General features: G+C 46.2%; 1 protein-coding gene across 3 annotated transcripts in view; it reads left to right on the forward strand.

The window, feature by feature from the left end:
• Nucleotides 1-12407, forward strand: part of GRAMD1C (GRAM domain containing 1C) — a 233444-nt gene that overhangs the window by 208718 nt on the left and 12319 nt on the right. For all 3 annotated transcript variants that reach the window (XM_077479690.1, XM_077479691.1, XM_077479692.1), the window contains 3 exons: nt 2034-2176; nt 4565-4668; nt 8336-8515. In XM_077479690.1, coding sequence (XP_077335816.1) covers nt 2034-2176; nt 4565-4668; nt 8336-8515 — 427 coding nt within the window. The remainder of the gene's footprint in view (nt 1-2033; nt 2177-4564; nt 4669-8335; nt 8516-12407) is intronic.

Here is a 12407-nt window from a genome sequence, read left to right on the forward strand (position 1 = left end):
ACTCCACACAAAATTTAAAAAAAAAAATTGGGTTCCTCCTCCAATGGCATACCAGGCCCTTCGGTCTGGCATGGATTTTAAGGGTAACCCCCCCATACCATTTTTTTCCCCCAAAATCCATACCAGGCCCTCAACATATTGGGGGGGGGGGTGCTTCGGGGCAGGGAGGCCCCCCCAAGCACAAAGCAACTTGTTCCCTTATTGATGAGGACAAGGGTCTCTTCCCAAAAACCCTGGCCGTTGGTTGTCGGGGTCTGTGGGCTTATTGAAATCTGGGTGCCCCCTTTAACAAGGGGGGGGGGGCAGATCCCTATGTAAATGAATAATGGGGTACATAGTACCCCTACCCATTCACCAAAAAAAGTGTCAAAAATAAAACTCATTACACATGTTTTTAAAGTAATTTTATTACGCAGCCCCTTCGTCTCTTCCGCCGCCTTGTGCCATCTCTGATGTCTTCTGTCTCTCCGGTTCTTCTCCCCTCTCTGGATGTTCTCTGTTCTCTCTCCGGTTCTTCTCCCCTCTCCGGCTGTTCTCTGCTCTCTCTCCGGTTCTGCTCCCCTCTCCGGCTGTTCTCCGCTCTCTCTCCGGTTCTGCTCCCCTCTCCGGCTGTTCTCCGCTCTCTCTCCGGTTCTGCTCCCCTCTCCGGCTGTTCTCCGCTCTCTCTCCGGTTCTTCTCCCCTCTCCGGCTGTTCTCCGCTCTCTCTCCGGTTCTTCTCCCCTCTCCGGCTGTTCTCCGCTCTCTCTCCGGTTCTGCTCCCCTCTCCGGCTGTTCTCCGCTCTCTCTCCGGTTCTGCTCCCCTCTCCGGCTGTTCTCCGCTCTCTCTCCGGTTCTTCTCCCCTCTCCGGCTGTTCTCCGCTCTCTCTCCGGTTCTTCTCCCCTCTCCGGCTGTTCTCCGCTCTCTCTCCGGTTCTTCTCCGCTCTCTCTCCGGTTCTGCTCCCCTCTCCGGCTGTTCTCCGCTCTCTCTGCGATTCTGCTCCTCTCTCCGGTTCTGCTCCTCTCTCCAGTTCTTCTCCCTTTTGTCTGCTGTCTTCTGTCGGGTCTCCTCCGCTGTCTTCTTGCTCTTTTGCTCTCTGTTTTGCCCGGTCTTCTCCCTCTGTTCTCCCGATGTTGGCTCGATGCTCTCTCCAGCTCTAATGGTGGGTGTGCGGTGTGCCACTACTTATATTGGCATGGGGTGGGTTTACCGCAGGCACGCCTCTTATGACATCACCACCCGTCATGCCCCGGGCGTGACGTCATAAGGGGCAGGGCCTCCACCCCATTCCAATATAAGTAGTGGCACACCGCGCACCTGTCATTAGAGAGGGACAGTGTCAAGTCAACATTGGAATAACAGAGGAAGAAGACCCAGTAAAAGAGCGAGAAGACAACAGAGGAGACCCAGCAGAAGATAGAGGCAGAAGAACCGGAGAGGGGAGAAGGACTGACAGAGGCAGAAGACATCGGCGCAGGAGGCAGAAGAGCCAGAGAGGGGAGAAGTCGGAAGAGACGCCAGAGCCCATAGCAGAGGCTGAGCTGGTGCCGGTCCAGGCATGTGGGCGGATCCCGACTCCATTGTTGTGATCTTGCCCGAGTCCAGACCGGCCACTGTCTACTGAAAACGGGTCACAGGAGAGTAGAACTGCACTCCTGTGAACTACAGAAGTACAGCCAAAAAAGCTTTCCCCATACTCCTTTTAATTTGCAGCAGAGAAAGATCGGGTCTCCTACCCTACCAGATAGGTCTGTGCTGTATAGCAGAGCCTTTCAAATCTCAGACATGGATGGGCAAGTAAAACAGCTCTTTAATAGAACAGCTCTTTCTTGTCCATCCCCAAGTATACGGGATCAAAGCCAGGAACTGGCTGGGAGATCCTGTGGCGGGAGTCCCCCCCAACGCGTGAAAATGCAGCAGCTTTTTATTTATTTTTCCCTTTTTTATCGCGCTGTGCCCATTGATACTTCCCATGTATTCCCTCTCCCCTTTTTTTATTTTTATTTTTTTTTTTTTTGGCAGCCATGAATAACTCTTGTGTTCTGTTCCTGCAGATTCTGTACAAGGAGAGTCAGGAAGGTCATTACTACATCGTGGACACGGAGGTGGTCACACACGACGTCCCGTATCACGATTATTTCTACACTGTGAACAAATACTGTATATTCCGCACCTCCAAACACAAGTGTCGATTACGGTGAGAACTGAGCAGAGGTGTACGAATGATAGGAAGCACTTGACAAATAACTCTAGTTACAGTGTATGAGTCTCGTTAAACATTTCGTTACATCAAAAAAAAAAAACAGAAGCCGTTCCTCTCACCTGGTTGGGTTACATCAGTAGGCACTTACTGCCAATACAGTGCCTTGAAAAAGTATTCATACCCCATTAAATTTTCCACGTTTTATCATGTTACAACCAAAAACATAAATGTATTTTATTGGGATTTTATGTGATAGACAAACACAAAGTGGCACATAATTGTGAAGTGGAAGGGAAATGATAAATGGTTTTTAAACTTAATTTTTTTTTTTTTTTTTTTTTTTTTTTTTTACAAATAAGTGTGGCATACATTTTGTATTCAGCCCCCTTTACTTTGATACCCCCTAACTAAAATCTGGTGGAACCAATTGCCTTCAGAAGTTGCGTAATTAGTAGAGTCCACCTGTGTGTAATTTAATCTTGGTATAAATACAGCTGTTCTGTTAAGCCCTCAGAGGTTTGTTGGAGATCCCTAGTGAACAAACAACATCATGAAGGCCACAAAAGATGCCAGACAGGTCAAGGATAAAGGTGTGGAGAAGTATAAAGCAGAGTTAGGTTATAAAAAAAACTCTCCCAAGCTTTGAACATCTCACAGAGCACTGTTCAATCCATCATCCAAAAATGAAGAGTATGGCACAACTGGAAACCTACCAAGACATGGCCGTCCACCTAAACTGACCGGCCGGGCAAGGAGAGCATTCATCAGAGAAGCAGCCAAGAGGCCCATGGTAACTCTGGAGGAGCTGCAGAGATCCACAGCTCAGGTGGGAGAATCTGTCCACAGGACAACTATTAGTCGTGCTCTCCACAAATCTGACCTTTATGAAAGAGTGACGAGAAGAAAGACATTGGTGAAGGAAAGCCATAAGAAGTCCCGTTTGCAGTTTGTGAGAAGCCATGTGGGGGACACAGCATGTGGGGGAAGAAGGTGCTCTGGTCAGAGGAGAACAGATTTTTTTACGTTTTTGGCTTAAAAGCAAAACCCTGTGTGGCAGAAAACTAACACCGCACATCACCCTGAACACGCCACCCCCCACTGTGAAACATGGTGGCAGCATCATGTTGTGGGAATGATTTTCTTCAGCAGGGACATTGAAGTTGGTCAAATTTGATGGGAAGATGGATGGAGCCAAATACAGGGCAATCTTAGAAGAAAACCTGTTAGAGTCTACAAAAGACTTGAGACTGGGGAGGAGGTTCACCTTCCAGCAGGACAACGACCTGAAACATCCAGCCAGAGCTACAATGGAATGGTTTAGATCAAAGCATATTCATGTGTTAGAATGGCCCAGTCACAGTCCAGACCTAATTCCAAGTGAGAATCTGTGGCAAGACTTGAAAATTGCTGTTCAGACGTTCTCCATCCAATCTGACAGAGCTTGAGATATTTTGCAAAGAATGGCATTTTTGCCCACTCTCTCTAGATGCGTAAAGCTGGTAGAGTCATCCCCAAAAAGACTTGCAGCTGTAATTGCAGTGAAAGACGGTTCTACAAAGTATTGACTCCGGGGGGCGCCATACAAATGCATGTATGAATTATCATTTTCCCTCCCTCCACTTCAGTTATGTGACACTTTGTGTTGGTCTATCACATAAAATCCAAATAAAATACATTTTACATTTTTGGTTGTAACATGACAAAATGTGGAAAATTTCAAGGGGTGTGAAGACTGAAGGGAAGGCCAGAGGTCAGATTTACCTTCCTAGAGGGAATGGAGGAGGACAGGGCTGCTGTTAGAAAGCGAGGGGCCCCGTACAACCTACTTGACAGCCCAACCCCCCGGTGACACCCATAGCATGACAAAAAAAATCCTAATAAATCTAAAAGATTAAATTGTATTGATTTTAATAAACTTCTGTGTGAAGAACACAGTTTACTATATGAATGAACACTCTAACAATCACTTACTGTGTTCATTCAGAGAAGAAAGGGGCCAGTAAATGACATATTAACCGCTTTCGGACCGCCCCACGTACATTTACTCCGGCAGGGCGGCCTGGGTGTGCAAAGTCGTGTGCCTGTACGTACTTGTAAATAAAGTGCATTTACAATTTTTTTTTTTTTTTTTTTTTTTTTTGTAAAAAGGAGAGCTTATCTTTTTTTAAAGGTTAAATGAACTTTCAAAGTGCATTTACCCTTTCTGTTCCCTCAAATTTCCTATCGAGCCAGATATCAGAAGCTGACAACCAACATTACGACTCTGGAACGTTGATGGGTACTGTAGGTGATTCCTATGTATCTGAGATCTTTTACAATGTATACTGTTGGGATCACTTTATGGGCCTCCATATTAATTGCCCGGTGTCTTTGTGTCTCCAGTGTGATCACAGATGTGAAGTACAGAAAGCAGCCATGGGGTCTTGTTAAGACTTTCATTGAGAGAAATTCCTGGAGTGGTCTGGAGGATTACTTTAAGCAGTTGGGTAAGTCCTTTTCCTAAATTCTACACCAACCTAAACCACAAGGACCGTACCGTGGCAAGTCCATCATAGCCCAATCTTCAAGCAGTTGCAACCCTTGAGGGTCATTGGCAACGATCAAAATTTTAAATATTGCTTTATAAAATTCCATTGGTGCAGGTAGGAAAAATGAAGGTGGGTTCTGTTGGGTGTTAATGGGCTTTACATGGGTCCTGAGCACTAGAAGCTTCTTTCAACTAACCTGGACTTGTAATGTCACAAATGTTCTCACGTTAGATGGGACCATGAGAGGTTCTGAGGAACTGAAAGACTTCAACCTAGTCCCCATGTCCCTAACGCTATCCCCTCTAACCTCATGGCAGTGCCTTATGGATCAATTTTTAATTCTAGCTTCTTTCTGAATCCAAATGTTTGGATTGCAGCGTATATGGTGGTGGTTTTAGATGCAGTCGGTTGCTGTTCAGATTGAATGATATATTTGTCGGATGAGATGGATGCATTTTTATTTGTCCAGCTAAGTAAAAACCGGGACTGGATATATCCTGTCTGATGTGGGGGTGCAGTAAGAAATGTCAGGGGGGCAGAGGATGGACGGTCAGCAAGGCAGAGTATAAAGTCATCAGTTTGTAGAACAGTATACAGAGGCCATTCGTTTGTAGAGAAGTGTATGGGGTCAACAGGGAGGAGGACAGGGGTCAAAAAGGCAGTGTATGGTGTCAGCAGGGAGAGGACAGGGTTCAGAAGGGCAGTGTATAGTGTCAGCAAGGGGAGGACAGGGGTCAGAAGGGCAGTGTATAGTGTCAGCAGGGGGAGGACAGGGGTCAGAAGGGCAGTGTATAGTGTCAGCAGGGGGGAGGACGGGTCAGAAAGGCATGGTATAGTATCAGCAGGGGGAGGACAGGGGTCAGAAGGGCAGTATATGGGGTCAGCAGGGCGGAGGACAAGGGATCGGCAGGGCAGAAGACAGGGGTCTGCAGGGTGGAAGTCAAGGTTCAACATGGCTTTGTGCAGAGGTGAATGGAGCACAGGGGTCAGCAGGGCGGTGTACAGGGGTTGCCAGATCTGAGGGTAGGGGTCAGCAGGGTGGAGGTCAGGGGTGGCTTTTGGAGGGGCGCACTTGAAATCTGGGGCCGTTATAAGAACAGAAGTTTTCAACCTCCCAAAAAGTCAGTGAAAGAGGTAGGCAGACACCAATGTGGTTTTAATGGTGCAATGTGCTAATGTGGACAACCCCTGCTCTCACACTAAAAATCCCAGGTGCATGCAGCTCTGCATACACTTTCCAAAACATTTTGAAAGTTAAGTTGAATGTTAAATATTTATTTGGCTAATTACTTGCTATAGAAATCCACATCCTGGTCGGCAGGCGCACTGGTGACAAAGCCGGGGCCTCACAGATGCACCATGGGAAATCACCAGTGCTGTGCAGGGCTTGTTCAGATGTTCTTTTGTAGCCATTTGGCCGAGCCCACCCGGAAACTGTAATGGACCAATCCTCTGCGGTGGGGAGAATTCCCCGCCCTGAAGCTCCACGTATATGAGGGGCTTTTATGTGTGCGTCTGCCAGGTTCTAAATACCTTGGCTGCCAATGATTGACCCATGGGGAGGTGCGGCAGCAATAAACATGCAAAGTTCAATTGCAGAGAACAGATCTTGTATTAATGCAGAATCCAGCAATTCACAACAAGCCAGACGGGAAGGTACCAGACCAGAACACTAACGGCAATGTGTAGCAGAGCAGGTCTAAATGTGCCAACATTGTCTGTTTTGAGGGGCAGGATGCAGCCTGGTCGGTCCGAGTCCAAATGGGAAGGTCTCCAGAAGCACGTCACGCCCCTATCCTTTCCCTACTTGACTGGAATCTCTCCCTGCCACGAATCACTCTAAAGATCTAAATAGGCTCTGCCTGACCCAGGATGGCTGCTAGTCACATGAGGATGCAGTTTTCTATTGGTTCGCTTCCTTATTGCCCCGGGAAGCCATAGAGGAACCATTTTCCTCTTGACTTCTTCTCCCCCTGCAATGCCACTGCAGTTGAGCACCACCTGCAGTGAAGAAAGACTGCACCTGCCTACAGACCAATACAGAAGGACATCATCTCCCACAGGTCCCTCTGGACAAACACTCCGGCAAAGAAACTGTAATCCAGCAATGCATTACACACTGGCTTCATCCAGGGCAGAGCCTAAAGGAGGAAAGATATTGATAACCTTCTCTCAGCTAAGCAAAAGCAATCAATATCCTCAGCTTAGGAAAAACCTGCAGAGCACCGAAAAAGTCAACGCTGGGAGCACAGCCATCACTCTACTTCCCAGTAGTGAGACACTGGGGGTTATTTACTAAAGGCAAATCCACTTTGCACTACAAGTGCACTTGAAAAATTGCACTGAAAGTGCACTTGGAAGTAAAGTCGCTGTAGATCCGAGGGGGACATGCAAGGAAAAAAAAAAAAAACGAGAATTTTAGTTTGCACATGATTGGATAATGAACTCAGCAGAGCTTCCCCTCATTTCGGATTCACCTCTCAGGCCGCGTACACACGGGCGGACTGTTCGCCCAACTTTGTCCGCTGAACAGTGTTTCAGCGGACAGTCCGCTCGTGTGTGGGCTTCAGCGGACAGTTTCAGCGGACAGTCTGACGAACAAAGTTTTTCGGAATTTCCGTAAAACTGTCCGCTGAAACTTGGTTTGAGTGGACAGTCCGCTCGTGTGTAGGCTTGTTCGTCAAACTAAGTTCCGCGCATACTCAGAAAGGATTTACACGCCGAAGGTTGCATTGCAGTGTATAGGACGTCGTTTTCTAGTCCCGTCGTACGTGCCGTTCACGTCATCGCGCACGGTTTCAGCGGACTGTTCGTTCATCGTGTGTGGTCAAGTCCGTTCATGCAAATTTTGAGCGGACTGTTTGTCAAACTGTTTGACGAACAAGGTTGGGCGAACAGTCCGCGCGTGTGTACGCGGCCTCAGATTTACAGCGACTGCACTTCCAAGTGCAATTTCAAGTGCACTTTGCACTTGTAGTTTGCACTTGTAGTGCAAAGTGGATTTGCCTTTCGTAAATAACCCCCATTGTCTTATCACACGACATCTCTGCCTAACCCTCCCCTTTGCTGTTTATGCACAAAAGCATTTGTGTTCACACATTGCAAAGCTCTCTGATTGGGCAGGATGAGGGGATCGGTGGGCACAGCGGCTGCATGCAACTCGGCAACTGCAGGAGCTGAGAACAGAAAGTCCAGTTTCGGAGTGAAAAAAAAGTATCGTGATAGCTATACCCCCGGTGCACGGTAAAAATGTAAATTGTACATTAGAGAGAAATTCATGAGGTGGCATACACCTTGTTGGACTTGACCCCTAGTAATCTCAGAATTCCTGGAGTTCAGTTTTAAGGTAGAATCCTGATAAAATCCTCACACAGGATCAAACTTTCCACATTCTATAGAATACTCCCTTTTTGTTTTTATTTTTTTGAAGGTAAGCCATAAAAATAATTTTACAGGATGAAATTAAGGGAAAAGCAATATAAAGACCGAAAAGAAGGACATTTGTGAAAGTAACACTTTGGTGGTGGAGGCTTTTAACTCAAAGGACTGTCCCGTTGGAAGCCGTGCCATTTCTCAGTTGAATGTTTTTCATATATTTTAATCCTCGTTTCTTTTGTTGTCACAGAATTGGACCTGCTGGTAGAGGAGACCCCAGGAAGCCAATTGCTGGACAGCAGCAGCAAAGCCAGCAGCATCCGGCGGAGGAGACGGACGCACAGCCGCGGTCATGCAGACCACCTAACTAAACACAGTTCACAGCATCACCCCGGGGAGGCGGGGCTCGACACCCGGCAGGAAATCACAGGTACACTCGTTATACATTGTATATAAAGGATATCCAATAGGAGGTGTAGCACCACTACTCTCAGCAGGCTGACCTCTCCAAATGCCCCAGTATTTACTCTCCTCAGTGCATCCCCTCTCAGGGCAGAATCTTTGGCGTATGGTGGGGTAAATACATCCAGCGTCGGTCACTTTTTCATCCTTTTTGTAGTTTTATTGCTAAATTCTACTTTTCACGGGAGGGGGTTGGGCATACAGGATACCCCAAAAAGATTAAAGTACATCTGACACAGGTTGCAGGGTGGACAGCACAAAGGCTTTAGGGGGTTAACACTTCTGCCTTATAGACCTGGGGACCTTGGGCAGACCCAGGGGCGGACTGGCCATTTGGGTACTCGGGCACTGCCCGAGGGCCCCATGACACTAAGGGGTCCCATCAGGGTTGCCAGCCTCAAAATCAGGGACAGTATGTAAAAATCTTTGTTTTTTTTATTTTTATTTTTTTTTTTTTTTTTAAATCACAAGATTATAGCTGCCCCACCTCTCCAGTACCTATTCTGTGTGTGTATATTGTGTGTGTACAGTGCCTTGCGAAAGTATTCGGCCCCCTTGAACTTTTCAACCTTTTGCCACATTTCAGGCTTCAAACATAAAGATATAAAATTTTAATTTTTTGTGAAGAATCAACAAGTGGGACACAATTGTGAAGTGGAACGAAATCTATTGGATTTTTGAAACTTTTTTAACTAATAAAAAAATGAAAAGTGGGGCGTGCAAAATTATTCGGCCCCCTTGCGTTAATACTTTGTAGAGCCACCTTTTGCTGCGATTACAGCTGCAAGTCGCTTGGGGTATGTCTCTATCAGTTTTGCACATCGAGAGACTGAAATTCTTGCCCATTCTTCCTTGCAAAACAGCTCGAGCTCAGTGAGGTTGGATGGAGAGCGTTTGTGAACAGCAGTTTTCAGCTCTTTCCACAGATTCTCGATTGGATTCAGGTCTGGACTTTGACTTGGCCATTCTAACACCTGGATACGTTTATTTGTGAACCATTCCTTTGTAGATTTTGCTGTATGTTTGGGATCATTGTCTTGTTGGAAGATAAATCTCCGTCCCAGTTTCAGGTCTTTTGCAGACTCCAACAGGTTTTCATCCAGAATGGTCCTGTATTTGGCTGCATCCATCTTCCCCTCAATTTTAACCATCTTCCCTGTCCCTGCTGAAGAAAAGCAGGCCCAAACCATGATGCTGCCACCACCATGTGTGACAGTGGGGATGGTGTGTTGAGGGTGATGAGCTGTGTTGCTTTTATGCCAAACATATCGTTTTGCATTGTGGGCAAAAAGTTAGATTTTGGTTTCATCTGACCAGAGCACCTTCTTCCACATGTTTGGTGTGTCTCCCAGGTGGCTTGTGGCAAACTTTAGACAAGACTTTTTATGGGTATCTTTGAGAAATGGCTTTCTTCTTGTCACTCTTCCATAAAGGCCAGATTTGTGCAGTGTACGACTGATTGTTGTCCTATGGACAGACTCTCCCACCTCAGCTGTAGTTCTCCGCAGTTCATCCAGAGTGATCATGGGAATCTTGGCTGCATCTCTGATCAGTCTTCTCCTTGTCTGAGCTGAAAGTTTAGAGGGACGGCCAGGTCTTGGTAGATTTGCAGTGGTCAGATACTCCTTCCATTTCAAAATGATCGCTTGCACAGTGCTCCTTGGGATGTTTAAAGCTTGGGAAATCTTTTTGTATCCAAATCCGGCTTTAAACTTCTCCACAACAGTATTACGGACCTGCCTGGTGTGTTCCTTGGTCTTCATGATGCTCTCTGCGCTTTCAACAGAACCCTGAGAATATCACAGAGCAGGTGCATTTATACAGAGACTTGATTACACACAGGTGGATTCTATTTATCACCATCAGTCATTTAGGACAACATTGGATCATTCAGAGATCCTCGCTGAACTTCTGGGGTGAGTTTGCTGCACTGAAAGTAAAGGGGCCGAATAATTTTGCACGCACCACTTTTCAGTTTTTTATTAGTTAAAAAAGTTTCAAATATCCAATAGATTTTGTTCCACTTCACAATTGTGTCCCACTTGTTGGTGATTCTTCACAAAAAATTTAAATTTTATATCTTTATGTTTGAAGCCTGAAATGTGGCAAAAGGTTGAAAAGTTCAAGGGGGCCGAATACTTTCGCAAGGCACTGTATATTATGTGTCTGTGTGTGTGTATACTGTGTGGCCCCATAATCTCCTATTGCCCGGGGGCCCCATGAGTTGTCAGCCTGCCCCTGGGCAGACCATACGTGGTTCTAATCTGCTGAACCGGCCGAGATTCGACCCTTGTATGGGCAGGCTGAATGTACCAAGTTGATCGATCAACTTGGGTACAATCAGCATGCCGGGTCTTGCTTGCAATTATCACTAGTGGCTGCTATAGCCGCTAGTAATAATCGCTGCCTTTTCCTGGCGGGGACGGACTTTACTGCCCTCCACTGTCTGGAGAAGACGATGGGCCAGCAGGGAGGCTTCCTGCATCAGCACGGACTGTGTTGATGGGGGGATTGGAGCAAATTTCTTTCCTGCAAACACATGGTTGCCGGAAAGAGATTTGCTCCATGTAGCACCAGTCAGAACCATCTGCATAAAGTCTGCGTACTCTCCATGTGGTTGCAAGTGAAATAACATGATGATTCCTACTTGGGCTGCTTTTATAGACTAGAAAAATAATAGAATAAAACGAATAGAACTTTCTTCTGAAATTCAAATTTGTTTAAAAAAAATATTTTACGAAAATAATCTGAATATATGAAACTAATTCTAAATCATTGTAATATAATGATATGATGAAGCAAAATTATAAACTAAATGAATCCAAAAGTATACCAATTTTTCCGTCGTGCACATTTCTAATTGGCCCCTGTCTAAAACTTGCCCCTAGTATGATGTTCTATAGAGCTCACCCAAGATGGCTGCTTCTCCATCTGCCCCACACGTGGGTAAAGAGCTTTTTACCCCCAGGTTAAAAATGCCCCCGTGTAAAAATAGCGCTATAAATGTTAAAAAAATAAAAAGCTCAAATTTCCAAACGCCATTTTGGTGTTTGCCCTTCTCAGGTTTCTTAGTTGACCCTTTAAGAAAAGCCAAAATCAATCCATTGGCCCTGTAATAGCAGTCATGTCTCAGATCTATGACTCGGGAACAGCAGTCAGTAAGTTCTTTTGGTTGCAAGTGATCTTTCTCTCTGAGCAATTTAGGTCCTTGACCATTACATAGCAGCCACTGGTTGCTTGTCTTGTTGCATCCTTGTCCAATATCCACCAGCAGGATTTTTCAGTTTAGAGGATTCCTTAAGATGACCTTTCCTCCCAGACAAACCTCTGTCATGGCTCCTTCTGCACAGACCCTCTGAAAGGGCAACTGTTAACCAGCAGGACATGACACACTGGGGGTTATTTACTAAAGGCAAATCCACTTTGCACTGAAAGTACACTTGAAAGTGCGGTCCCTGTAGATCCGAGGGGGACATGCAAGGAAAAAAAAACATAATTTTAGCTTACACATGATTGGATGATAAAATCGGCAGAGCTTCCCCTCATTTCAGATCTACCCCTCAGATTTACAGCGACTGTACTTGCAGTGCATTTGTAGTGCAAAGTGGATTTGCCTTTCGTAAATAACCCCCAGTATCTCCCTCTGGGGCAATTATCTTCTCGCATAGTTCCTTCTGGACATCCCCTCCACCAAGGCAACTGTAATCCAGCAAAGCGATGCACAATGGGTCCCTAAAGGGCAGTGCCGTGGGGGCGGACTCTGAGAAGTTGCTCCACAGGTCGCCTTCCCTCTGCTCGTACCTGGTGGAGGCTGAGTAGATCAGGGGGCCCCTTTTTGGACCTCCCGTCCACCATTCCTG

Source organism: Lithobates pipiens, unplaced genomic scaffold, assembly GCF_037356315.1.
Source record: "Lithobates pipiens isolate NorthernLeopardFrog02 unplaced genomic scaffold, aLitPip1_a1.2 Scaffold_16, whole genome shotgun sequence".
Lineage (NCBI taxonomy): Eukaryota > Metazoa > Chordata > Amphibia > Anura > Ranidae > Lithobates > Lithobates pipiens.